A 26,762-nucleotide genomic window follows, 5' to 3' on the forward strand; every position below is an offset into this window, starting at 1 on the left:
TCTGGGAAACATCCCCACAGGTATTCTTACGAAAACCCTGAAAAGTTTCTCCAGAATTTGTTTCCGATGTACCTTCGGCAAATCAAAAAGTAATTCCTCCGGAAGGTCTTCCAGGACTAACCGAGGATTTTTTTTTTGGGAGATTTTCAAGAAACATTCCCAGGAGCTCACCAAAACTTCTTTCAGCTATATTAATAGGAATTTACGCCAGAGTTCCTCCAAATTTTTTTGTAATAGTTTCTCGAGATATTTTTAGAGTTCTTTCAGAAACTCTTCTAGGAGTTCATCCGAGAATGTTTTTGGTGTTCTCTAAGGACTGCTCCAAAAAGTCCTCCAAGAATCTCTTTAAGGATTCCTCCATGCAATCATCTAGAGAACGTCTCCGGGACTCCTTTAAATGGTTTATCCGGATATTTTCAAATATTGCTCCAAACAATCTTCCAATGAATCCTCCAGAATCAAACAAATCTTCTACGAATTACACCAAGTATTATTACTGAGATTCATCCAGAAATTCTTTGTCACTTCCTTCTGAAGTTCAAAGTCTTTCAAGGTGAAAGAGAAGGAACTTTTTCGAAATTACTCAAAAATATACTCCGGGATTTTGTATTTATCGTAGTAGTATCCCCTTGAAATTGTTCCAAGAATTCCTACATAAATTTCTGCAAGAACTGTAATAAGGATTACTCCAGCAATTTATCCAAGGATTCCTCCAGAAATTGCTTCAACTGATTATTTTTATGCTTTCGCCAAGTGTTTCTTCAAGAGGTCTCCCATGGATTGCTCCAGGAATTTCTCCGGGAGAGATTCTAGAAATAGTTACATGAATATGACCACGAATTTACCTTCAAAACCCTCCACATATTCCTACAAAGAATTCCTTCAAAGATATCCTCAAAAACCCCTACAGGAATATTTCCGAAGATTCCTCCATAATTTCACCCAAGAACACTTCTAGTACCTCTTACAAAAAAATATGTCTCTTGTTTTCTTCTGCAGAAAAACCTAGAGGAATAACTGGAAAATTCGTTGGGAGAATTTCAAAAAAAGAAACATTTAAAACAAACTTCTTAGATGTTCTTGGAAGAATTCTAAGAAGGAATCCTCGTAAGAGTTTCTGAAAAAAAAATCCTCGATAGAATTCCTGAGGAAATCCTTGGAAGAATTTTCGGAGCAATTCTTGCAAGAATTCCCAAACACATCTTCAAAAAGTTGCTTAGAAGAATCTGTGAAATAATTTCTGAGAAAAACCTAGAATTAAATTCCAAAAAAAAATCTTTGGAAGAATACCTGTAGAGATCAGTGGAAGAATTATTGTAAGAATTTGGTAGAGGAAAAAAACTTGATAAATCTTTGAAAGAATTCTGATTTTTGGAGAACACCTTAGCAAAATATTTGGAAATTTTTTGTAATATTTTTTGCAGGAATTTGTAAAATAGTTTTTAAAGAAAACCTTGAACAATAACATGATTAATCAGAGGATAAATTACTAAAAGTATTTTTAAAGTTTGAGTACGATGGCTTAAAAGATTTCCTGGAGAAGACGTTAGATGTATTTTTGAATAAATTCTTGGAAGAATTTACAGAGTAATCTTTGAATGAACTTCTGAACAAAACTTTGAAACAACTACCAAACATTTGATCGACAAAATTTCTTGAGAAACACATAGGAGAATTTCTTTAGAAATTCCAAGAAGTATTCTTGGAAAAATTGCAAGAAATTATTGAAAACAAACCTGGCCATTAGGCTGCGGCTTATTTTTCAAAAGTTGTTGAAACCTTGAATTCGTAAGCTCTTTTGGATTCAAATGACACAAAAAGAGAAACCTCTGAGTTTAAGCCAAAAATATTGAGATTTAGAGGTCGCGCAATCGCTTCAAAGTCGAATTTTCGAGTAATAAAAAGGTGTTTTCACTTCAAGTGCCATAACTTTCTCAATTTTCAACCGATTTTCAATCTTTTTTATGAATTTCTCACAAATTAAATTTCGAATAAACTCGTAGACCATCATTTTTTTCCAAAGTCACGCAAAATATGAGCTTTTAAAGATTTAATTCATTTTTTTCTTCTTTTTACAAAATATTTTAATTTTAGAGTCCTATAACTGTTTAACCGTTGGACCAATTTTGAATATTTTAGCTTGCTTTTGTAGATATTTTTGTTGCCTAAGAATGCTGTGAATAAACTATACCTTTAAAACAACGTTTCAAAATAGATAAATACCAAAAACCGTTCAGAAACACCTATTTTATTGGAAAAATCAGAATTTTGGCAAAATTTTAATAGTTTTCATGCTTAGTTTCGAGCTCAAAGTGAAAAATTTATACTAGATAATCATTAGGAAGCCTTAAAATTCAGTTTTTGGAGTGTTCTGAATAATAAAATATTTTCATGTTCGAAATGCGAGAAAAAAATTTGAAAAAAAAATCCTCCAATGTGTTCCATATCCCTAAATATGTTGCTAAGTATCTGGTTTGGAGTAAAAAATTGCAAATAATTGTTAAAAACTCCAATAATGCATGAAAAAGTCAAGTTTTAAGGCATGTTTTGGCAGTTTTTGGTAAAAAGTATCATAAAAATGACTACTTTGATGAAAAGTTTTTTTAGGACAAAGATAGGCAACAAAAATATCTACAAAAGCAAGCTTAAAAGATTAAAATTGGTCAAACGGTTAAAAAGTTATAGAACTCTAAAGTTAAAAATTTTTGTAAAAAGAAGAAAAAAATGAATTAAATCTTCAAAAACTCATATTTTGCGTGACTTTGGAAAAAAAATGATGTTCTACGAGTTTATTCGAAATTCAATTTGTGAGAAATTCATAAAAAGATTGAAAATCGGTTGAAAATTGAGAAAGTTATGGCACTTGAAGTGAAAACACCTTTTTATTACTCGAAAATTCGACTTTGAAGCGATTGCGCGACCTCTAAATCTCAATATTTTTCGCTTAAACTCAGAGGTTTCTCTTTTTGTGTGATTTGAATCCAAAAGAGCTTACGAATTCCAGGTTTCAACAACTTTTGAAAAATAAGCCGCAGCCTACTGGCCATTTTCGGATGAGTCCTTCGTGGAATAGTTTTTATACAGAGTCTTCAAAAAACTTGACAAGAATAACCGGAATATTTACGAGAGTTCCTGGACAAATCCTAAGAAGCATTCCTAGATAAATCCTTGGAAGAAGTATTGGAAAAATCCTCGGTTTTTTTTCTTGAGGATTCCCGGAAAAAATAAAAAATGTTCCTTTAAATGGGCCAAAGGAATCATATGTGGCGATGGAACCGAACAAAATAATTCGGGTCCAGAATGCCAATGAAATACTGAAGGAATCCTTAAAAGAATTCCTGGCGGAATCCTTTGAAGAATTCCTAAGAGAATCTTAGAGGAATGTATGGAGCAATTCTTGTAAGAATTGTTGGAGATATATGGAGAGGATTTCTCAACAAATCCTTAAATGCATATTCTGGACTAGGCCTTCCAAGAACTACCGGAGGAATCTATAATTTTTTCCAGGATTTCTTGGAAATGTTTGTGGTGAAGCAATCCTCAAAAAGTTGTTTTTAAAAATCTGGAGAAAATCTTGGTTAAATTTGGAAAGATCCTCTGAAGTATTCTGGAAAACTTTTTCAAAAAAAAATGCTTGAAGAGGTAATTGAATTGACCATAACGCGGTGGCTACCACCGTCAGAATCACGCTGATAATGTGTTCAGCAAGCGAAGAATACCTGAAAAAATACTTCGAATAATGTCAGAGGAATCTAAAGATGAGTTCTTAAAAAAGTATTTGGAAGAATTCCTGGAGGAGTCCTCAGAATAATTTCTGGAGAAATACGTGGAAGCATTTCCAAACAAATTCTAAAGAATTTTTGGAGAGTTCCTGGGAGAACCCTTGAAAGAATTCTTGGAGGGATTCTTGTAAAAAAAAATCCAGTGAAATCCTCGGAAAAAAATCTTGGAGCATTTTTATCATTGTTCGTGAATAGAATAGGCTCCTAAAGGCCTATCTCAATTTCTGCATAAATCGATCAAGCATTGGTTAATACGACATATTTATTCATTTTTAATTATTCTTATTAGATAAAGGCCATAAATTATTTTTTTAATTAAAAAAAAATGCGACTGTTCTTGTTTAGCACTTAATTTTGGGTAAATTTTTTTTACCGTGTTTCTAAACAGCAACATTTGCTGTCAAAAGTGAGCCAATGTGATATCTTTTGCAACCCGCTGTACAAATTTCATTACGTCAAGGTTGACCTCGAATGTCGAACAAGAACTGTTTGCCATTATTTTATTCTCGAGTTTATTAACTATTCAGTCATTGTTTGAGTTTGGAAAAACTTGTTTTGAGATCAGAACAGTATATTCTTCGTATTTTATAACAAAACCAGGGAAATATTTTCCATTTTGGGACCCTATTGAATTGGTTAATTGAAAGCATTCCAGCATATATTATTTAAGAAGTTCCTGGAATGGTCGTTTGAAGCATTCTTGGAGGAATTATCGGACTAACCCCTAAAAGAAATCCCTGGAATTATGCCAAGAGGAATCGTAAAACAAATAACTGAACGAGTCCTTGGAAGAATTCTTGGAGGGTTTCTACGGAAATATCGTGGAAGGTGTTCGAAAAAAAAAATCTGGGTAATTCTTGAAAGTTTTCCTCGAGGAATCCTTAGAAGAAGCATTCACAGCAAACATTCTGAAAATTATTCCTTGTAAAAGTTCCTGGAGATATTTTTAGGATAATTCGCTAGAAGAGTCCTTGAAGTTATACCTGAAGGAATCTTAAGCAGAAATCAGAATTGCGATATCTCTTTTCGTTTTTGAGTTATCGGACAATATATTGCAAGTTTCCTCAAACATCTCAAAAAATGATCAAAATGTTCATTTTTGGATAGTTTTTTTTTTTTTGTCAATAACTCAGAAACGAAAATAGATATCGCAATTCTGAGCATATTTTTGACGCTTATGGGTCCTAAAATCACCAATTCTAGTAGAGTAAGGAATTTTCGTTGAAAAAAGATCGTGTTTTTTTGTGACTCCATACAGTTTTTAAGAACTTTAGGCCCCATTGCGGACCACTTAGCCTTGAGATACGGACTTCGAATTTTGGCATAATGGTTTTTAGCTTAAACGATCGTTTTGCAATATTGATCTTATAACATTTCCAACTTTTGCAAAAATAGGGACGGCCTAATGTACATGTAGTATCCTAGCGATCAATTTGACCCCGGTTTATGGTACCAAAGTATGCAATGGCAATGGATATTAGAGTGGGTCAACGTTGTATGGAGAATCCTCAAATTTGATCGTATTAACCCGGAACAAAGCTCTTTTAATCTATATTAGCGTCCAAAACAACTGTGCAAAATTTGGGAGCGATTGGTTGCGTCCTCGTATTCCGCATTGCGATTGAAATTTGTATGGAAGTTAGTATGGGAAAGCGTACTTTTTTGCATTTTACTCATAAGATGAATTCTTTTGTCTAATACCATGTAACTAATGACGTTACAGTATAGCCTAGGATATGCCGAAGACCACAAAGTGATCTGACACTTTTAAAAAAAGTTATTCGCCTGGTAACTTAGGCCAAAAATTGAGATTTTATTATACAGGGGATAGACACAATGATCGGGACAGGCAAAATTTTCCCTTCTCAAAAAAATTTCAAATGGCTGTAACTTTTCAAAATTGCATCAATTATTCTCAAATTTTCACTGTGAGTTGATCAACTATTTGTGTATCAGTGGACAAAATTTGGAAAAGATCGAACTATTCTGCACGAAGTTATAAAGATTCTAAAAAAAGGTATAATTATCCGATAGCCAACTTTGAGCTGTTATATCTCCGGATTCAATGAACCGAATGCAATGAAATTTTGGCCATATCTGACTTATATAATTAGCTTTGAAAAACTTTTGACATAACTTAAAATTCTTAACACGGAAGAAAATTATAACGATTAGATTATTTTTCTAATAAAATACCAAATTTTTTTAAATTTCAACATTGTTTCAAAATGCAATATGCTAATTATAGTTTATTTAAATTCCTTGTGATTGTCTTGAATACAGATATGTTTTGAAAGAAACTAACAACATAGACGGCAATTCATTGAAAAAGTAATGGTATGCAACGCATATTAAAAATAGACCAATTTACTAAAAAATCATAAAATTAATGAAATCGTCATAACTTTTTCTCTTGTTAATAATTTAAGTTTAGTCAAATGTTTTTCAGAGCTAATTATAAAAATCATAAATGGACAAAATTTCATTGCATTCAGTTTATTGAATCCGGAAATATAACAGTTCAAAGTTGGCTATTGGATAATTCTACCTTTTTCTAAAATGTTTATAACTTCGTGTAGAATAGCCCGATCTTTTCCAAATTTTGTCCACTGATGCACAACTAGTTGATCAACATACAGTGAAAATTTGAGAATATTTGATGCACTTTTCAAAAAGTTACAGCTAATGAGACATTTTTTGAAAAGTGAAAATTTTGCCTGCCCCGATCATTTTGTCTATCCCCTGTAGATTTTATTTCTTTACATGTTAAATATTAGGCACCACCGGACAATCTGTACGTTATAACTTTTTTCACAAGTGTCGGATTACTTTGCGGTCTTCGGTAATGTTTTTCGGCATATCCTAGTCTATACTTCAACATCATTAGTAAGATCGTTTTGGACAAAAAATTTCAATTTATGAAAAAAAATGCAAAAAGTACATTTTTCCATACTAAATTCCATAAATATTTCAACTGCAATGCGGAATACGGGGAAGCAACCAATCGCTCCCAAGTTTTGCACAGTTATTTTGGACGCTAAAAGGAATCGAAAAAGCTTTCTTCCGAAAAATCGACTTTGTTGACCCAGTCTAATGGATATATGTACTCATATAATTCATCTTAGCAACTCAATTCAAGATTTGTGAATACGTTTTGTATGTATTTTTTTTTTTCGTTTCATGTGTTTGTTTTTTAGATGATTCAAGGCTATGTAAAGTTTCAAAATGTGGTAGACTCATTCAGAATTTTCAAATGAAAAAAGTTGAACCATAAAAATCTATCACACTCACCTTTAGAGTTACGTCGTCTGCTTCGGTTGCGTCCTCCCACACCAAAGTCGTTGCTCCGATCCAAGTCAAAAATGTCGTTTTCCACCAATCCTTCCATTCCGAAAACTCGACTCCGCCGCCGAAAGGCGGTCCCATTGCGTATGTCGGTGGCCGACTGCAGCAGTGACGACGACGAGCGCGAACCAGGCGAAAACGGGCCTGATAATGATAAATCTGCCTCCCGCGAGACTTGTTCCGCTAGCGTCGTGCCCCAGATGTCATAATTTTTCATCACCGGCCAGGATTTCGCGGCGAGGGACGGGGCCGCCTGACAGCCACTCCGGTGCAGCACCATCATCGACAGCACTGCGGTAACAACCGTCGTCGTCGACACCAGCGACACCAGCGCCGATGTCGCCGCCCTCGGTAATGCAATTAATTCGCGATGATTCACATTTAATTTTGGCATATTTTTCACCAGCATTGTATTTCTGCTCGCTTTTTTCTTCTATCTTTTCTTCCGTGGTTTATCGCATGATTGAGTGCGGTGGATTGCAATCACATGTTTAATCTGGTTCGGAAACTGTGCAGCTGATGGATTTACGCGTATCCGGCCGAACACTAATTAATCATTACAGGATACAAGCTGAAAACTGTCCACGATGATTAACAGGTCTGTGACGAATAAAATACATTTTTTACTGAACTTGCGTGTCGTCCAATGGAAACAAATTACCTCTCACTGATTATGTTAATGAAACCCAAACTGTTTTCGCTCACAATTACCGGATAATACCACGTTATTATTCTTTGAATGATGCAAATTTAAAATGTCATTGAAGCATTAATTCACGTTCATATTATATGATGCCAAACAAAGCCTGTTTCAGTGAAAATTTTTATTGAAAAGTACCTGTACCTAAGGATGTCACATTTGTTTCAATTCTGAATTATAAATCAACTAGACAGCATTGCTTTTGGTCCCTATTCTGTCCAAATGTTCACCTAGTTGATGTGAAATATTAAAAGGCCAGTTGAAAAGGATATGTACAATCACCAGAAGTCCAATATTATTTCAGGCTCCATGGAGAAATAAAAATCAAAAGCTACCCATAAGTACATGTAAACTGATCCGGAAAAGAATCGGCTTGACAGTGTTATATGAAAGCACGTGAAAAAATAAATCAACAGAAGTGTAAACAAAATAAAATTGCAATATGCACGTGCAACTCGATGCGTTTCGGATTCGTACTTGCGGGTCTGGTAAATATCTGCCATTCCGAACCAATTTACTACTGCGATGATATCGCACTGAAATGGAATCACGATTCTGGAACAATAATTAAAGCTCATTTTGATCAACTCGGTATGGTAATATCATATATCAAATTTAAAATAATGTTAGCGAAATATTGTTTTTAAACCTATTTGTTTTAATGAATGAAGTTAAACAATGGTCAATCACAGTAAAACAATATGTAAAGGCCCAAACACAACATGAGCGACATGATAGCATGGCGGCAATGGCAGTAATATTGGTTATTAGGTTATTATATTTGAAAATACCTATAGCATGACTGTGGAGTTACACAGATAAAAATAATGAAATTTACACGTCATGTAAACTTCATTTTAGTCATGTAAATTTATTGTTCTGATGGTTTACATGATATATCATGTAAATTTGTGTTATACATAATGTAACCCCTTAGAGTCATGCTGAATTACATGACATATAATGGAAGTTTACATGATATTTCATGACTTTTACATGATATGTCATGTAAACTTCTGTGATATCCCACGCTCCAATTATGTGCATCATATGTCACAGAATTTTACACTCTTTTTTCGATCTGTGTAATCACCGTACTGTTAGTAACGCCAGGCTTTTAGGCGTATTGTAAGCCACGGATTGGGGGTTCGATTCCCATTCAATTCGAAAGAAAAGTTTCGTCAAACGGAAAAATTTTCATTGAGCCACTGAATGTCTTACAGTCTTACATGTTATTCGTTGTCTAGTGTATGTTATATTCAGTCTGCACAGAAAAAAATAATTATATTTAAACGACATGTAAATGGCAGAAGCTGTAAATTTAAACGAATTTAATTCAAAAAATGATTGAAAATTTTATTTATTTATTTTATTTGATCGGCCGCCAGCACTACTAGGGCTATATGGGCCGTAGGTTTCTAACTACCTAATTACATGGTATAAATTTAGAAATTACAATTTTGAAAAAACAAAAAAAAGTATTTACATATTAAATGTAGTTGATTCCTTAATTTTAAGTACATCGATAAATTTAAGTGTTATTGAATAGTAAGTACGTATTTTTTTAACATCTTTTTTTTGTGATTTTTTTTTGATTTTTTTTTTAAATTAAATCCTACAAATTTACCTCTTTCATAAAACGAATAACATTTTTGATACTATCAATATTATCTTCCAGAGAATTTACTCCTTGAATACAATATTTTTCTCTAATAATAGAATATTTGGGACAATCAAAGATATGTCTGACAGACATTATTTGCTTACAAGAATCACAAGATGGAGGTTCGTCTTTAGAAATTAAATATGAGTGGGTGTAATGCGTGTGGCCTAGTCGTAATCTTGTTAGAACTACTGAATCTCTCCTTCCGAACATATTGATACACGGTAGATAAGATGTTGAATCACGAATTTGACGATATTTGTTATCTGTAGTATTTTTCCATATGTTTTCCCATGAATGCAATAATTTCGCTTTTGCTGAATTTCTGAAGTCTTTCGCTAATAGTTCCCCCTGCGGAGTTGACTCTGACAAAGCCTCTTTTGCTGCTTTATCCACTGTTTCATTGCCAAGAATACCGATATGGCTCGGTACAAAAAAGAATTTTATTGTTTTGAGAGTTTGTTGACATAAAAATATATTGTCAAAGATATTTTGTAATATTGGATGATTAGAAAAAGGGTTTGACAGTGCCAGAAGTGAGCTCAGTGAATCAGTAATTATGAATATGAATATGATGCACATATTGAGAGCATTGAAAAACATACAATTTTGCACTTTTATGAACCTAAAATTCCATGGCAAAGAATTTTCAGGTTTGAATTTAAAATTAAATTGAATAACAACCGATTTTCTGTTAACAAAACTATAAATTTAAATTGGCGTGTAAATTTACAGTGACATTCGTTTACAATCAAAACAAATGGCGTCTCTGTTTCAGTTTTGTTTAGCGCGACGACAGAAGGCAGTTGGTCGTGAGAGAAGCACCGAAAGACGCACTGATTGTTGGATTTGTGTCGCGAATTTTCGTGTTTTATGAATCCTTGTGCGTACGCAAGTGCATAAAATGTTGATTGATACTAGTGCAATTTATCAGATTGTTGATTCTGATACAAAACCATCGAGTTCATTCAAAAACAAGTTCATCAGCAGCAGCACCAACTGCAATCGCAGTGCGTCTCCCGGTGCTCCGTTTTGCGATGCGGCTGCGTAAAGCAAAACTGTTGATGGCCAAGAATTAGTATGACCAAATAATGAGCGGCAAGTATGAATTATGGCAATACTGCATCGCCGTGAAGCTTGTCTCCACAACAAAATTAGCTCTGGCAGTCGTGTGGCGAAAAAAAAACATCCATGTCAACAAACGGAATCGCCAAAAATAAATCGTTTAAATTTAAACGATATTTAATTTTACACGACTCATGTACGAGACATGAATCGTGTAAAATTAAAGTCGTGTAATTTTAAAGTCAAACCTAATTTTGCATTTATTTCAATGCTCTAATGTGCATCAAAATAAACGCAAATTTACACGCAATTTTTAACTGTGATGGTCTCTGGCTGAAGACGGTGTGCAGTTTAATCAAGCAACTTCTACGAGATTTCCTTCATCAATTTCTTTGGAAGTTTCACCTGCAATCCCTTTGGAAATTTAGCTGACAATTACTTTTGTAATTCTATCTATAGCTGCTTGCAAAACTGAATTTTTGAAAATTTCTTCAGTATAAATCAAAGTAAACTTCTCAAAGAGTTTCCTGAAGAATTGCCAGCAACATTTGGAAGAAATTTCCGAAGGTGTTACCAAAGAAATTAAAATCTCAAAATATTTTCCGAAGAAATAAAAAATCAAAACATTTGAACAATAAGAAAAAGTTTTCAAATGAAATGCAATCAATTGTCTGGGAAATTTCAATAGGAGTTTCCAAAGAGATTTAATGAAAACATTCTATAAAAATTCAAAAGCTTCTATTCTTTTGAGCAAATATTTTCTTTCAAGTTGTCCAAAATGCGGGATATATGACGCTTAGACTAAACTGGCAACTGATAAATGAATATTATTGGCTTGTCTCGGTGAACTTAATACTACTCAAAGAAGGAGGGCGTAATGAAAGTAATGAAAGAATTGTGATTGTATTGTTAAATTATGGCCCCCGTTAATTTTCAACTTCTATTCAATTTCTCTCGTCGCACACTTGCGACTCCACCGTTTCTTTCATTACATTCGTTATTCCCTCCTATTTTGAGTAGTATTAAAAATGATGCGTGTTTGGGGCAGCTGCAATGGGGATCGTGATCGGGTAGCATTTTTCGAAGTGATTAAAATGGATGCACGCTTGGTAGCAAACAGTATTGTAGAAAATTGAAGGAGTTAAGGAGTGGTTGCGGTCATCCGACGACATAGAACTGGGTGAGATCATTCCGAGTTTTTTTTTTCTTTACATAGAAGAAGTTGGGGTAATTTCGCAAATGCGTTTTCATGAGGACTCCTGGAGTCTGCAATATCTGCAAATTAATCTTGTAGCTCTGGTGCTGGCCTAATATTGAAGCGATAAAAATGCTAGAAGAAAGTGATTGCAGTTCACAACAATCGTTGAGCAAATTTAAAATAATTGGCTTTATTACCTCAACGGCTGTCGATCACAGGTAAAGGGTGAGTCGTTAATTATTGTGCCACCCCACCTTCAACTGATTCGCAAATTGTCTACAGTGAACGAAATGAAACCAAATTTTTACAGTAGTCTAGTATATAGGGTAAGAAATCAAACTTTGAACTAGTCAAATTGTAATCTTAATTTGAACCATTTCAAAATTCATTAAAAAGACGTACTTTTCAGGCAAATATTGTCCCGAAAAAGATGTTAAACAGCTTTCCGTAATATAACCTGATAACATGGACTTTTAAAGCATTGAAAAAAGCGTTTTTGTCATGGAAAACTGGCAATTGAAAAATCACTGTGATTTCACCCATTTCCCCCAAGATAAAGCACATTTTCGGTGCACTCGTACGGCTCATGCATTGTATCACACACAATATGTGAACACGTCAAATGAAAGCTTTTTTATCGTAGAATCGACTAACCGAATAATATTCCGCATTATTTGTCATAAAATTATCAAATTTAAGTGATTCTTACTTGGAGAATGTTATCTTAAGTTGAACCATTTGTAATCTAAATTTGAACTAGTAAACGGGGGTGAGCTTCTAGTGTTGGCCTGTAGATTGCGCTAGTGGTTGCTTTGTTTACTCTTGGGGGATGAAAAAATCCAAATTTAGTTTCCAAATTTCTAAAGAATTTCGAACATTCTGAGTTGAGATTCCACTGCCTAATGAAAAAGAGGTATGAGAATTAGCAGATTCATGTGATTTTTCATTGCTTAGCATAGAATTGGCTGTTTTGTGAGTTGCTCGAGCTGCTGCCGCCAGTAGTTCAAATTAAGATTAAAATCATTGTTGATGAAAAATCAAATATTTCAATGAAATTCGGTGCAAATACAAACTTTTTACCATTTAACAGAAAGCTTATACCCGTGGCTTTCAAGTACATACGATTTTGCCGTAGTAAATTATTTCCATGTGGGAGAAAAAATCACTTAAAATTAGCACTGCTTCAGAAAGCCTTAATTTGGTTCAAATTTTGATTACCTACCCTATATGTATTTCAACTTTTTGGTATCGGTTCAAATTTAGGATGCGTTTTAGTGAAATTCTCGACATTTTTAATGAACGCCCTCCATATGGACATGTTCAGCCTCCACTTGAAACAAATAATTCAAGCTCTCTGGTTTGTTTATGCGCATCGTGCCTGGTTTTCACCTACCTCCAAGCTTATGTTTCACTTTCAACCATTCCTAAAACCTATTGACGAGCATTAAGATGATCCGATAATGAATAATCATTAAATGTTCCAAGGCGCGAAACCATGATTTTGGATTTTAGCATGTGATTATACAACATCTTTTTTAGAACTGTTAACTAATTTTATTCTTTATCGACCGGAATCTCATTGATATCTGCTCAATCAATTATATGTAAACAATAGACTATAAGGAGAAACTGCAAAATTCGGTTGATATTGGTGAAGTAGGAAAAAAGTTACGTTAGTTTGAAAATGGCACAATAACTATCGACTCACCCTTCAACACATGGATCTACTCTAAGTAAAATACATAATTCGAAAATAGCAATCTAAGCTTGAAAGTTCATTTTTCGTATACTGTAAGTTCCATACTGTGGGAAACGCGCGACTATTTCCGTGAGTCGGTCGGTTTTCTCGGTAGGGAGATGGGGACGCGAATATTGAATGCGAAATCAAAAGCGCGCGATAACTTTCGTGAGAAAGTCGGTTTTCACGGTTGTGTAAACGATCAATGCGTTAAATTTAGAACGATCGTTGACGTATGTGCATAACATTTACTAACGCGACCAAATAAAACATAATCGGGATGAAGACCGTGTCGTGTATTTTTATATAATTAGTGGATCATATAACCTACCGAAGGTGGATCCAAGATCCACACCTTACCCCACCCTACTAATAAATACTCCTTCCCGAGACAACTGTGGGGATACTGTGGATTCCACGGTTTCTAGTAACAACGGTTGTCGAAGTAACATTCCTTCCCTTTCCCGATGACCGTAAGGACGTGGCCAGCGCCGTTATTGACTTCAAAACATTAATCTGTCGAATTGTGCACATTGAGAGTGTGTAGCTAGTCCCAAGCTCCATTCAATGGATCTCTGTGCAACTTCGATTGTTCTGGTCAATCAAGGAATAGCAACTACGATGTGTACGGTTATCTTTGCTTTGCTTTGCTTTTGCAAATTTGAGCTCGATTGGTTAATCTTTCGCGAAATTAGAACCGACTTCGTAAAACACTATTTTTTAGACATCCAATTTTTGAACTGGCATATCTCGGAAACCAGAGAACCGAATTGAATGACACTTTGAACGATTATCAACAATATATTGATACTTGATAGGACGTTATAGAATGTAATATTTTCTCACAACGAAAAAAGTTATACCGGATTGAAATTTGAGAATTTTTTTATGCACTCTATGAAAAGTTACAGCATGTTGAACCTTTTTGTGAGAGAAAAAAAGTTGCCTATCCCAAACATTTTGGCTACTCCCTGTATGTCCATTTGAATAGAATATTGTGATGTTCCTTGCTATGAATGCATATGGTTTGGATCATTGGTTTGTCCTTTGTCGCGTTCAGTTCATTCCTGTGTGCAATGGGATTGAAGCTTCTGCTCCCTAGTGGGGTGGAGACGCGCTTCAGGATTCCTTTTATTAGACATGTTCTCGTATAGAAAAGTGGTCGGTTGTGCGCGAAAGTTAGTGTTTATTGATACATTGTCAGATCACATCACCAGTCACAGGTGACTCCTAGACCTGACAATGTACCCTACCATTCTAACAAAAATTCCTTCCCAAGACAATCATGGAGACACTGGGATTCCCGGTCTCTATTTATAACAACGGTAGTCTTACTAACATTCCCTTCCCTCCTCGATGACCGTAAGGACGTGGCCAGCGCCGTTATTGATATAACTTTTTTTTTATCTGTATTAACGAGATTTTTAACCCTGGGCTAGTTCATCTCGGGACCCACGCTTTACTTCCCTTCCGAAGGAAGAACCCACATTTTGTGAGTATGTCGGGAGTGGGATTCGATCCCAGGTCCTCGGCGTGATAGTCAAGTGTTCTAACCATCACACCAGGTCCGCTCCATTGATATTACTTGTGAGTTCTCGAATTGTTCACATTGAGAATAGTAAGCTAGTCCCAAGCCCTATTCATTGGTTCCTTGTGCAATTTCTATTGCTCTGGTCAATCATGGAGCAGCAACTACGAATTGTGCGGTCGGTCATCTATGCTCATGCTCCCTGTATGTCCATTTGAATAATCTGTATAATATGACGAACGACATTAAAATTTACGCCAACTTGAATGTTGGCGTAGACATAAATAGATCCGAACAAAACAACATGATCATAAAAAGAATTGACTTAGCGAGTAATACCATGACCACGGTGTAATTGAAATCCGAACAGTCAAAACAATTAATCATAAACCCCACCCTGCTAGTGCACTCCGGTGTCGAAAAATAATGATCCATCAAAACTTCGTAATCTGATTATAACTTAACTGGGATTATCCGGTGCCACCGCCAATGGAAATCCCTAACTTTTTCCTGCGCGACCACCCAGCATCCTACTTAAGCGACCACAATGACGCCAAAAACTTACTGTCACAGAAGATTGCGCGTCTGGACAAGGTCACGACTTGGTTTTTTTTTGCACCATGCGCTCATTCATCACTCAAACTCGTCGTCGACAATATCACTTTCATCCAGCACCACCACCGTACAAGGTAATGCAGGTTCCGGTCTGTCTCCCGCCGTCCGAAATTACTGTCAATCAAAATTTCTCCTTTGCTCGCCACGCCACCGCGCTGTTAAGAAACTGAAACCACTTTAAGAGCAACAGCTTCATAAAGGTATTCAGTGCCGTGCATTTCAACGCACATGCTTATGGAGGTACGTGTGTTTGTTCTCCAAAATTATTATTTTTTCGGTCAATATTACAACAACCGAACGGTGCACGACACTTTCTCTTGTGTGCCGAAATACAGCACAGTTTAGCAACATCAACAGTGGGTTCGTCACGGTCTTTATAGGGGCGGTAAGGGGCTGTCCATAAACCACGTGGTCATGAGGGGGGGGGGGGGGGGTTTCGGCCAATGACCGTTTTGTATGGACAAATAATTTTTTTTGTATGGACTAATGACCACGCGGGGGGGGGGGGGGTTGAAAAGTCCCAAAAAAATGACCACGTGGTTTATGGACAGCCCCTAAGAGAGATAAATGGGCAATCTGACTCCAGGAGATTGAATCATCATTGTTTGGCACATTATTGCAGCAAACTTAATCGGTTATCACGCGGATTATCATCATTATTCATTTTCAGTTGTCTCTTTTGATGGAATGACGTATTCAGTTGCATCCCATGTTGTATTGAAAGTCAATTACTATTAGGGTAGTGGACATATTTTGACCCAGGGCATGTATTTTGGCCCACCCTAGGTTTTTTATTACATTTATCATATAATCTCTACCAAATCTTGGTAAATCATAACTAAAAGTTCCAATAATCATTTGCCAAGATTTGGTCGAGATTATATGACAAATGTAATAAAAAAAAAACCAGCGTAGGCCAAAATACGTCCACTACCCTAACACGGATTTCAGATGGAAGTTTGTCACTACCTGTTAACCGCCTCAACCAGGGCCGGATTTGCAAATGTGGCCCAGGGCCACAGTGTTTTGGAAACTCTTTACATAGAAGTTATATTTTTTACATGGAAAAAATCTAAAAAATTCATATTAACCATGCTTACAAATATCTTAATGTATATCTTATGTGTATCTTAATGAAGGTATTAATGTCATGAAAGAATTTAAATCTAGATCAATAAAGCAGAGCTAGAAAAAATGTTCACTAAACTTAATCGTAACTGATTTGAAATTCTAGCGTGAAAACAGTTGTGAGCTTTTCACGAGTGTATTCGTGGAATTTTATCCCAAATTTAGTAGAAGCTCTTGCCAGAATTTATAGAGAAACTGCTAAAAGAATTTAAAGCTGAAATTTTCAAAAACAGGCTCGTTAAGAAGTTAACTATCAATGTTAGCTTCTTCTCCCGATCAGCCTAGATAGCTGTGTAGTGTCGGTAGCGGTTGTCTCAATTGGCTAAGAATAACACTACGATGATACATATTGCCCATTTTACTGGCATTTTACCAGATTTGCTGGTATGTCTGAAACATACTGGAATAACTTATAATTAGAAGGCACGAAATGTTGCTAATTGACAAATTGAGAGATGAAGTTTGTGAAAAAAATCGCGTTCTGGTGGGATTCGAACCCACGACTGATTGTATAACATTTCGCCGAAAACCATTTCGCGAAATTCCTTTTCGCGATGTAACATTTCGCGGAATGCACCGTTTCGCCGAAAACCATTTGGCGGAATGTACCGTTCCGCGGAAAAACGTTAATGAGAGAGAAAAATTTAATTGACCGGGAAACAACATCATGATAAGATTCAAAATAACCACCAAGTGAAAAATGAAATGTTTCGTATCAATATTTCAATTTTTGTAATAGTAAACATTGAAAGAACAGCCTATTTGTAAGGGAAGGGAAATTCACTAATAATAAAAATTTGGCAGTTTTAATACAAAGAAAATAATACATAACATTTATGAAAGTGCAGCCTTTTATCAAAAGAAGGAAAAGTTTCCAAATAAAAACAACAGCATATCTAATTATACAAGTATAAACTAGCTCGATATATTAAAACATAGAAGGCTTGTAAAGTTATCACTAAGGCCGTTCGCAATGCTGTTTTATTTTGTATGGCGAGTTTTAAAAATTTTAAAACTCGCCGTACAAAATACAGTGTTACATAGCTTGAGGGTAACATTGTCACCCGGTTTACAAATAGCAACATTTTGATATATGTATAATGCTTTCAATCAATAAGGGTGAAAGTGTGGAGGCTAAGAAGCAGGTTCAGATACAGAATTATGATGCTGGGTCATTAGACCGAAGGATATTAGGCTAAATGAACATAAGGTCGAATAATCGTTGGGCTGAATAGATGTTACACCAATTGGATAATAGGCCTTGAAAGATCTGTCTATTATCAGATGCAAGAAATATCTTACAGGAATTAGTTAGTTGCTGGGTCACCAAACAGCACTGTAGCACAGCAACTTATAAATAAACAACCTTTTTTTAAAAGAAGGAACAATCTTAGATGTAGATTCAGTTTCTTCACCAGCAAGTGTTATTTGCAAGAATAGCCTACTTAAAGAAGAACAAATCTCCCACGGAGTAAGCAGTGAGACCACCAATAAATAACATATGTAACAGTGCAACTCGAAAGAACGGCTCTTGAATAGAAGAAGGATAAAAAAGTAGGACCAGCAGCCTAGCTACCAAAAAAACTCACTCAGATGAAGTTACCAGTTTGATCGTCAGCCAAAATTTTCAACAGTGTAACTTGAAAGAACAGCCTATTATCGAAAGAAGGTCAAATATTCTATAAAGTTATCCATTAGTTCGCCGCAAACTGCACAACACATGAACAGCTTTTGATAAGAAGAGGGTAAATGATGAAACACTTAGCAATTCGCTCGCCAAACAACAACGTTACTGGATAGAACAGTCTGTTTTTAAAGATGGAAAAATCTCTGATGTTGCTAGCAATATATGTAGGCGCTTGAAAGTTCAATCTATGTGACAACGATGGCTTGTTGATCATTACGCCTAATGATCATTCGCTTTTATTTCCATTCGACTTAATGACACTCGGCCTAATGTCCTTTGGCCTGACGTTCAGAATTCTTAAGAACAGTCTACGAATCAAAGAAGCCAAACTTTTTTTTTTCATAATAGTATCCAATTTAGCATCAATCAATACAATCGTAGAGCTAAGGTGATTATGTTTGCGCATGAATCAATGATGGAGCTAGTAAAGTTTAGCAGAGAAAATAATGTGTTGTTCCATAATTATATGCAAAACACTCAATTCCGCGAAATGGTATTCCGCGAAACAGTACATTCCGCGAAAAGTCATTCCGCGAAATGGTTTTCGGCAAAATGGTTCATTCCGCGAAATGTTACACCGCGAAAAAAAAATCCGCGAAATGGTTTTCGGTGAAATGGTATACAACCCCCACGACTCCGTATTCGCTAGACCGGCGCTTTAACCAACTAAGCCACAGGACAGATAATGGTTCTGTGGAATAAAAAGCCAAACTGACTCCGAAGCCGCACCGTGAACACTCCTATTTCACAAACTCATCTCTCTTTTCGGCTTTGATGCCAATCCACAACACACTCCTGTTTGTGCCCACTAACGACAAGTGCGAGCGAATTACCATTACCTGTTCTGTGGCTTAGTTGGTTAAAGCGCCGGTCTAGCGGATACGTAGTCGTGGGTTCGAATCCCACCAGAACGCGATTTTTTTCACAAATTTCATCTCTCAATTTGTCAATTAACAACATTTCGTGCCTTTTAATTACAAGTTTTTCCAGAATAACACTACGGACCACCTGTTGCGGGGCTAAAAGTCCACTAAACAGGTAACCCCAATCCAAGGTGTCAGGCGACCCGTGCTGATGGATGAATGGTTGAGAGGGTTTAAAATATGCTCGATCTTTAACGGAGCCCGTAGCGTAGGTAGATCGCCTTTATGTGTTGCGTTACGATTCAAGATCTACCAAACCGAACCCTTGTGACATCCGGTTTGTAAAGTTGGAGTAATGTATTTGGTAATAAGGATTCATGGTACAAAGTCCTTGTTACTGGTGACAGTTTCTTAAATTGCATTTATTCTGAATCGGACTTTGCCCACCCGAGACTACACTTGATGTTAGGGAAACAAACATGCTATACGTATCTAACTGTGTACTAACCAATCAAGGACTGTTAAGTTCTGGTAATTCAAGGACTCACGAGCATTCTTATTGTAGAACACATTATCTAATTTGACAGAGTTTTGCAACTAGCCTACCCGGGTTTTTTTATGTTGTCCTGGGACTAAACTAGAAGCAAGACATGGATGGCGCTAGAGTTCCGGTGCATGGATAAATATCAGTACCGCCGTTTTGATTTTCTCAGAATTCGAATAGAGTGTGTTTGATTATGGGCGCTCTTTCACTGGGATTAAAATCTCTATGATAACGGAACCTTTTCATCGCAATTGATTTCTTGCATCTCTGGGATAACAAAACAACAACTATACAGAAATCGATGCTTCATTGCCTCTCAATGACAATGGAGTAGTACGACATGCACTAAATACTAAGGATACGGGTAATGCCACAAAAGATCTAAATACTGGTCGCAGTGGCTCACCCGAACAGAAAAAAAATGTATATACAGGGGATGGCCAAAATGTTTGGGATAGGCAACTTTTTTTTCTCTCGCAAAAAAGTTCATCAAGCTATAACTTTTCATAGAGCGCATCAAAAAATCTCAAATTTTGACTGTTTGTCAACCTATTATGTGTGCATCATTGGTACAAATTTGGGCTCGATTGATTAATATTTCGCAAAGTTAGAACTGTTCGGGTAAAACACTTTTTTTCAGGCAACTCATTTTTGAGGTGTTATATCTCGGAAACCAGTGAACCGAACTGAATGAAATTTTGAACGTACACTAACAATATGCAAATGCTTCACAAACTATTAAAATATAGGTGCTTTTTAAACATTGAAAAAAGTTACCATGGATTGACACTTTTTGGATTTTTCTCGAAAAATATGTAATTTTTTTACATCAATAATGTCAATGAATTTTAGTGTTGATATCCAAAGATTTTCCACTTCTGTTCTCAAGTTATCTTTAATCAGATTTATTAGAGCCTATTAAGATTGAAGGAAGAACACATTTAGTAATTTTTGTGTGGTATTGTAAATTTGACTTATTTTCCTCTATATGGGTTAAAATTTCAATCCAGTATAACTTAATTCGCCGTAAAAAATATTACATTTTATAACGTCGTATTAAGTATCAATATATTTTTGATAAACGTTAGAAAATTCATTTAATTCGGTTCACTGGTTTCCGAGATGTGACAGTTCAAAAATTAGTTGTCTAAATAATAGTGTTTTACCCGAACGGTTCTAACTTCGCGAAATATTAATCAATTGAGCCCAAATTTGTACCAATAATGCACATATAATAGGTTGACAAACAGTCAAAATTTGAGATTTTTCGATGCACTCTATGAAAAGTTACAGCATGTTGATTTTTTTTTGTGGGAGAAAAAAAGTTGCCTATCCCAAACATTTTGGCCATCTCCTGTAGGTAGCCACCATCTCAGGTTGAGTCTTGCTTTGTAAGCAGTACCACTTAACTGTAAAGATTACATTTCATTACCACATTCAACATATCGCCGTATGAAGAGCCAAAAGAGAGTGTGGCGGACCCGGAAGTAGAGACACTTACGCAAAATCCGCGGGTTTGAGAGAATCTCCTTCCAACAGTATGGTCCCAACAAAGTGAATAATGAAACTCACATTACTTGCCAAGCAAGCAATACCCAGCTAACAATCGCAGGCCACAAACAAGCATGCGTGCTGAACAGTTGCTTTACAAAAGTAATGATAACTGAACTAAAATTATGCTGAACAGTGTACACATTACTGTACAAATGCTTTCTCAATTTAGGAAGTAGCCAATGTTCAACCTTTCGTATCGGTATCAACAATGATCAATTAAAACACTTTTCATGAGTATAATAACATCTCTATTTGACGTGGTGTAATTCCATAACAAAATAGTTTAAAAAGACCTTTTTTTCTGTTTCATGTTGAGTTTGTGCACAAATTAGCGCATTGTTCTGTACAATGGGTTCTTCACAAGGGCCCATATAGCCGAGGCGGTAAACGCACGGGTATTCAGCATGACCATGCTGAGGGTGACGGGTTTGATTCCCGGTCGGTCCAGGATCTTTTCGTAAAGGAAATTTCCTTGACTTCCTTGGGCATAAAGTATCTTCGTGCCTGCCACACGATATACACATGCAAAATGGTCATTGGCAGAGGAAGCTCTCAGTCAAAAACTGTGGAAGTGCTCATAGAACACTAAGCTGAGAAGATGGCTTTGTCCCAGTGAGGACGTTACGCCAAGAAGAGGAGAGGAGGAGGGTTCTTCACAAGCCGAATAAGCGCTTTCATTTCATCATAACTCGACTCAGAGAACAGGACAAAACATTCGTGTTTCTACTGAACAGCAGCTGAATTAATTTGTTGATCAGTTGTTAACCAACATTATGTGCTAATCCACCACTACTGAATAGGAGTAGAAGTGTGATCATTATTGAACCAAGGGAATTCATGTTTTGATTTGAGTATTTCATTCATTACACCGTTCAACACTAAATTTTGTTATGAGATGAGAAAAAAAAATAACAGGGGTGTGGGACCCTCGAAGTGTCATAGTGAAAGATATTTTGAAAAATATTGGACCGGGCCTTCACAGTTCAAAACCGAAGTTTGTATGGAGAACTTGGGGTGTTCAATTGAAATGTGCATCAGAACGCGCTGTGCATATATTTAGGCGTTAGGGAATAACGCAACTAACCCAAACACCGAAAACGCCTAAAATATGCATGACACGTTCTAATGCACATATCAATTGAACACCCCAAGTTCTCCATACAAACTTCGGTTTTAAACTGTGAAGGCACGGTCCAATATTTTTCAAAAATTCTTTCACTTTGACACTTCTAGGGTCCCAAACCCCTGTTATTTTTTTTTCTCATCCCATAACACCAAATTTTGTAAAATTTTGTCGAGCAGTGTTATCTCTAGGATGGCGCAGATAGGAAGGCGTGCGGCTAGCAATCGACGGGTCCCGAGTTCAAATCTTGATTAAGGTAAATTTATGTGTAGTTATAACACCGACGAACCGACGTGACAGTGGTGATTCAAAAGTGTCCCCCCAAAATTTAACGGTCGACCACCGAAGCGAGCGATCGCTTCTGTCAAATCAGCGCAGACGCGAACCGTTTCCTATATGAACACACGGGGTTCGGTGTCGAGCTATCAAATCATCGCGAGCCGTTATAGAGGTGACGATAGTGTTCGGCTATTTTTCATCATGGCGTCACGGACAACAAATTTGAATTTATTTGTTCTAGCTGTCACGTCGGTTAGTCGGTGGTTATAATTTCATTATAGTTATTTATAGCATAAGTGCCAATTATAAACCCTCGTAAAAATTTAATCATTTTTGCTCAAGCTGAATAATAGCATTACTATATAATTGTAAAACGCTTTTAACAACAAACAGTTCAGTTGATAAACACCACTTTGGCTTAAAATTTCTCCAAATTTGTGTTAACAAAACCCGAACAAAGGTTTTACCTGAAACATCTCCAAAAGTTATTCAGCATTTTACTCAATTGATTCGTCATGAAGGTACTTATTGAATAAGTGATTGTTACTTGGGTTTGTTCGTGTAAGCTAAAATCTCAGATTTTTGTAACAACAATACCTCCTAAACTTTAGGAACTTTAGGAACGAAAGAGATGCTTTAGGACCTAAAGCATCTCTTTCGTTTTCTGAAAAAAAAACATGTGACCTTGTTCTGGTCATTATACTTGACACACAATGTACAACTTCATGCAATGGCAGGCAAAGAAAGCCCTTCAGTTAATGACTGTGGAAGTGATCTAAGAACACCAAGTCGAAGAGAGGCAGGCCAAGTTCCAATGTGAACGTCGAGCCATAAAGAAGAAGATCTTATTCTGGTCAGATTTGACCAGCTGCTATTACGTTAAACATACAATCACTTGGTACGATCAAAACAACGTTGCTTATGTAACCAAACAGTTCACAGCTGCGATCAATTGAATACTGGTCTATGGTGAAGGAAGACCTCAAAAAGCATAGGAAAGGTTTCAACAATCCAAGAATTTCGTTCTAAGTGACAAACTGCTTTGAAGAAAATCGACAAGTTCACCGTGCAAAGCTTCACGAAAGGTGTAAACAAGAAAGCAGCTTACGGAATCAAATTCTTATAAATCCACATGCTGTTGTGTTGAGTATCACATATTTGTCTATAACATGAATTAAAAAGTATGAAAAAACATGCTGTTGTTTTGCTACTATATTTTTTGTGTGTCCGGATTTTGGTGTGAACGGCCTTTAAACCATAATTCCTAAATGACTTGAAATAAAGTTTCTTTTGCAATAAAACCTAACTGAAGCTTTCAAAGCCTTGTTCCGGAAACTAAAACATGTCCAATTTTCAATATGCAATAGAACAGTTCATACATCGAAACAGCACATCACTCTCTGTATCACATATGCAAAACTCCGTATGCACCACTGACCCAACCCCACGAGCACAGCAATCCCTCGCGCAAATTGCCAACGGATGGATCAACGAACTCTGCAATTCGAAGCGAACACACACCGAGCACTCGCCGCATGGCATAACACTTTCTTCTCCGTATTTAGTTAGCCACACTCCATCGTTGAGTCCCACTCACTAAACCAGCCGGAAACAGTCCCAACGATCGTTTCAATTAACACACTTTCCGGTCATCTCCTCCACAGTCCCACCCCGGAGGATCAAAGATGATTAAACCATTACCAGCTGGATGATAATTGAAAGCAGCAACAAAACACTGATCCGTGTTTTTTTGTACCGGGATTGATCCGAACCCTTGCACAATTTGAACTCCGAACAGACGAAGACGTTGCGCGTTTGTTGGTGCGCCCGCGCGTGTGAGTTTTTACTTCGACTTACTCTGAAGAGACACGACCGTACCACTCGGTGGCTTGCGACAAACTCAACGCGATGCTCCAAGAGGTTGCGCTCACGAGGCACCTCACGCCGCCACGCCGCGCCGGATGGCGGCTGCAGTACTTACCGAGGTGATGCTGCTGCGGTGGTGGTGGGAAAGCAGACTGTAATTTTTGCGCGAGCAGATGAAGATCCGCTTGTTTTGCACTGCTGAGCTCCATGTGGGTAGTTTTTAAAATTTCAACAATAATGCAAAGAATATGATCAAATGGTACAGCTGGAAGTGTTTAAAAAGCATGAAAAAAAAGCTCCGACATGCCGTCCCGCAACGATCAACATTTATATGAATGATTGATTGAATACAACAAAGTTGGGAAATACCCTAATATGCAGCATCTTATTCAAAATATTTGAATATCTGTATAAATGGGGTCTCTGGATAAAGTCTACGCTTCACACAAATTACGAAAATTTTGAATCGACAAAAGTCTACAAGGGAGGAGGGGTTGGTATTTAAGGCCGCACGGGACGACGTGTAATTTTTCCTATCTTCCCTCTCTTTCTAACAATTTGCCTCGCGATTTTGAAGAAGCAAATATCATTTTCCACTGCACTGACGTAGCTGAAGCTTTAGTCGATTGTGCACCACAAGTGAGCAAATGAACGATCAAATTTCTAGTCAATAATATGAAGTAGAAATTGAGATTTGCATCTTACTAGCAACAGAGCAATGGCGGACGATTCAACCACCGTCCCGTCCGGCCTTAAAATGGCCAAAAATGAGTCTACGTAGTTTGTGGACAGCGCCATATTGGTTCTGTTATTTTTGTAATGCGTGCTCATGCAACACAAAAATACAAAACAACAATACAATACAATACAAATAAACAAATAGAGCTTAATTCCTTAATAATAAAAAGCTAATGGTTATATAACTAAATGGTTCACACTAGTCGATATAAGGGCTCCTATAGCAACAGTTGTAAAGGCTGGGGTATTCGGTATAACCGCTAAGGGTCCAGGAACTTCTCGTAATCGAAAATTTCTTGACTTCCTTACCCATGGAAGTGCCTGCCGCACGATATACAGATACACATGAAAAAACTACTCTGAAACCCTCATTGAACACTCAAAACAAGCTACTGTAAAATTCGAGGGATCTCCTTGACTCCCTATAAACCCCGTCCCCAGAGATATCTCAGTCTCGTCCCCCTTAGCCTGATACTCTCATAGTATTCCCTTAATCTCTCCTTGACCCCACCCCCTCCAAACTTTTGAGTCTCTCAATGAACTATAATTGAAATTAATTATGCACCTACCTAACTGAAACCATATATTCCACCCAACCTTATGCATGTATATCTGTTGTACCGCTGAATCATTCTTAAACATCTCTTGCATTCCATCTCTCTACCCAAGTAATCATGACGCTGGATATAGAGCATTAATTTCGCTTTATAGTGCATTATATGACATGCAGTATAAAGTTGTTTTGTCATTGTAGGTACCATTAAAGTAGGTTTAAAGTCGACAGTGGCGCTACTATTGTTGTTTCAAAGCAAGTTTTACTGTGGTGATTGCTGAAGCATATAAAATGCATGTACCATATAGCTAATGCGGGCTGCAAAACGGTGAGTCGATAAGAAGAGCGTCCAACATAGCTCTGGTCCTCACAAGTTCCTACCTCATGCTTCCACGGGTCAAGCGATGGCAAAGACCGCCAACTAAGAGTTGTGTGCTTAGCTGGTAGTGCAGCCTGGGCACTGTTGTCCTTCTGACTTCAGCTAGATTGAGGAGGTACAACCCGAGCGTCTGTTCACCAAGGAGGTGCGGAACAAACAGCGTCTGTTCTGGCATCCAGCGGCTGAGTAAGAAACGCTGCACCACCACTGCAGATCTAAGGTGGTAGCCCCATCAGCGTGGTCGTCCCAGTGTTGGTTGGGACGTTAAACAGAACTGGCACGATGGCCCTCCGGCGAGACAGGAGTGTTGGCGTAGGCCCAATAAGCCACCCGTAAAAATCCCCATTGCGAATAGCATAGGAGAAAACATGAAATTGCAAGTCACTAGGTTTCGCAGCATGTGACAGGATAATT

General features: G+C 36.8%; 1 protein-coding gene across 3 annotated transcripts in view; it reads right to left on the reverse strand.

Annotated features, from left to right (window-relative positions):
• Positions 1–24,703, reverse strand: part of LOC109421544 (uncharacterized) — a 53,834-nt gene extending 29,131 nt beyond the window's left edge. Inside the window, exons 1-2 of one of the 3 annotated variants that reach the window (XM_062849683.1) lie at positions 24,670–24,703; positions 7,074–7,727 (exon numbers count right to left, since the gene is read on the reverse strand). In XM_062849683.1, coding sequence (XP_062705667.1) covers positions 7,074–7,536 — 463 coding nt within the window. In that variant the 5' untranslated portion in view covers positions 7,537–7,727; positions 24,670–24,703. Of the gene's footprint in view, positions 1–7,073; positions 8,283–24,513; positions 24,574–24,669 lie in introns of those variants that run through there. The other 2 variants (XM_062849682.1, XM_019696064.3) reach the window with 2 other exon arrangements.
• Positions 24,704–26,762: the final 2,059 nt, after the last annotated feature.

This window comes from Aedes albopictus, chromosome 2, assembly GCF_035046485.1.
Source record: "Aedes albopictus strain Foshan chromosome 2, AalbF5, whole genome shotgun sequence".
Taxonomy (NCBI): Eukaryota; Metazoa; Arthropoda; class Insecta; order Diptera; family Culicidae; genus Aedes; species Aedes albopictus.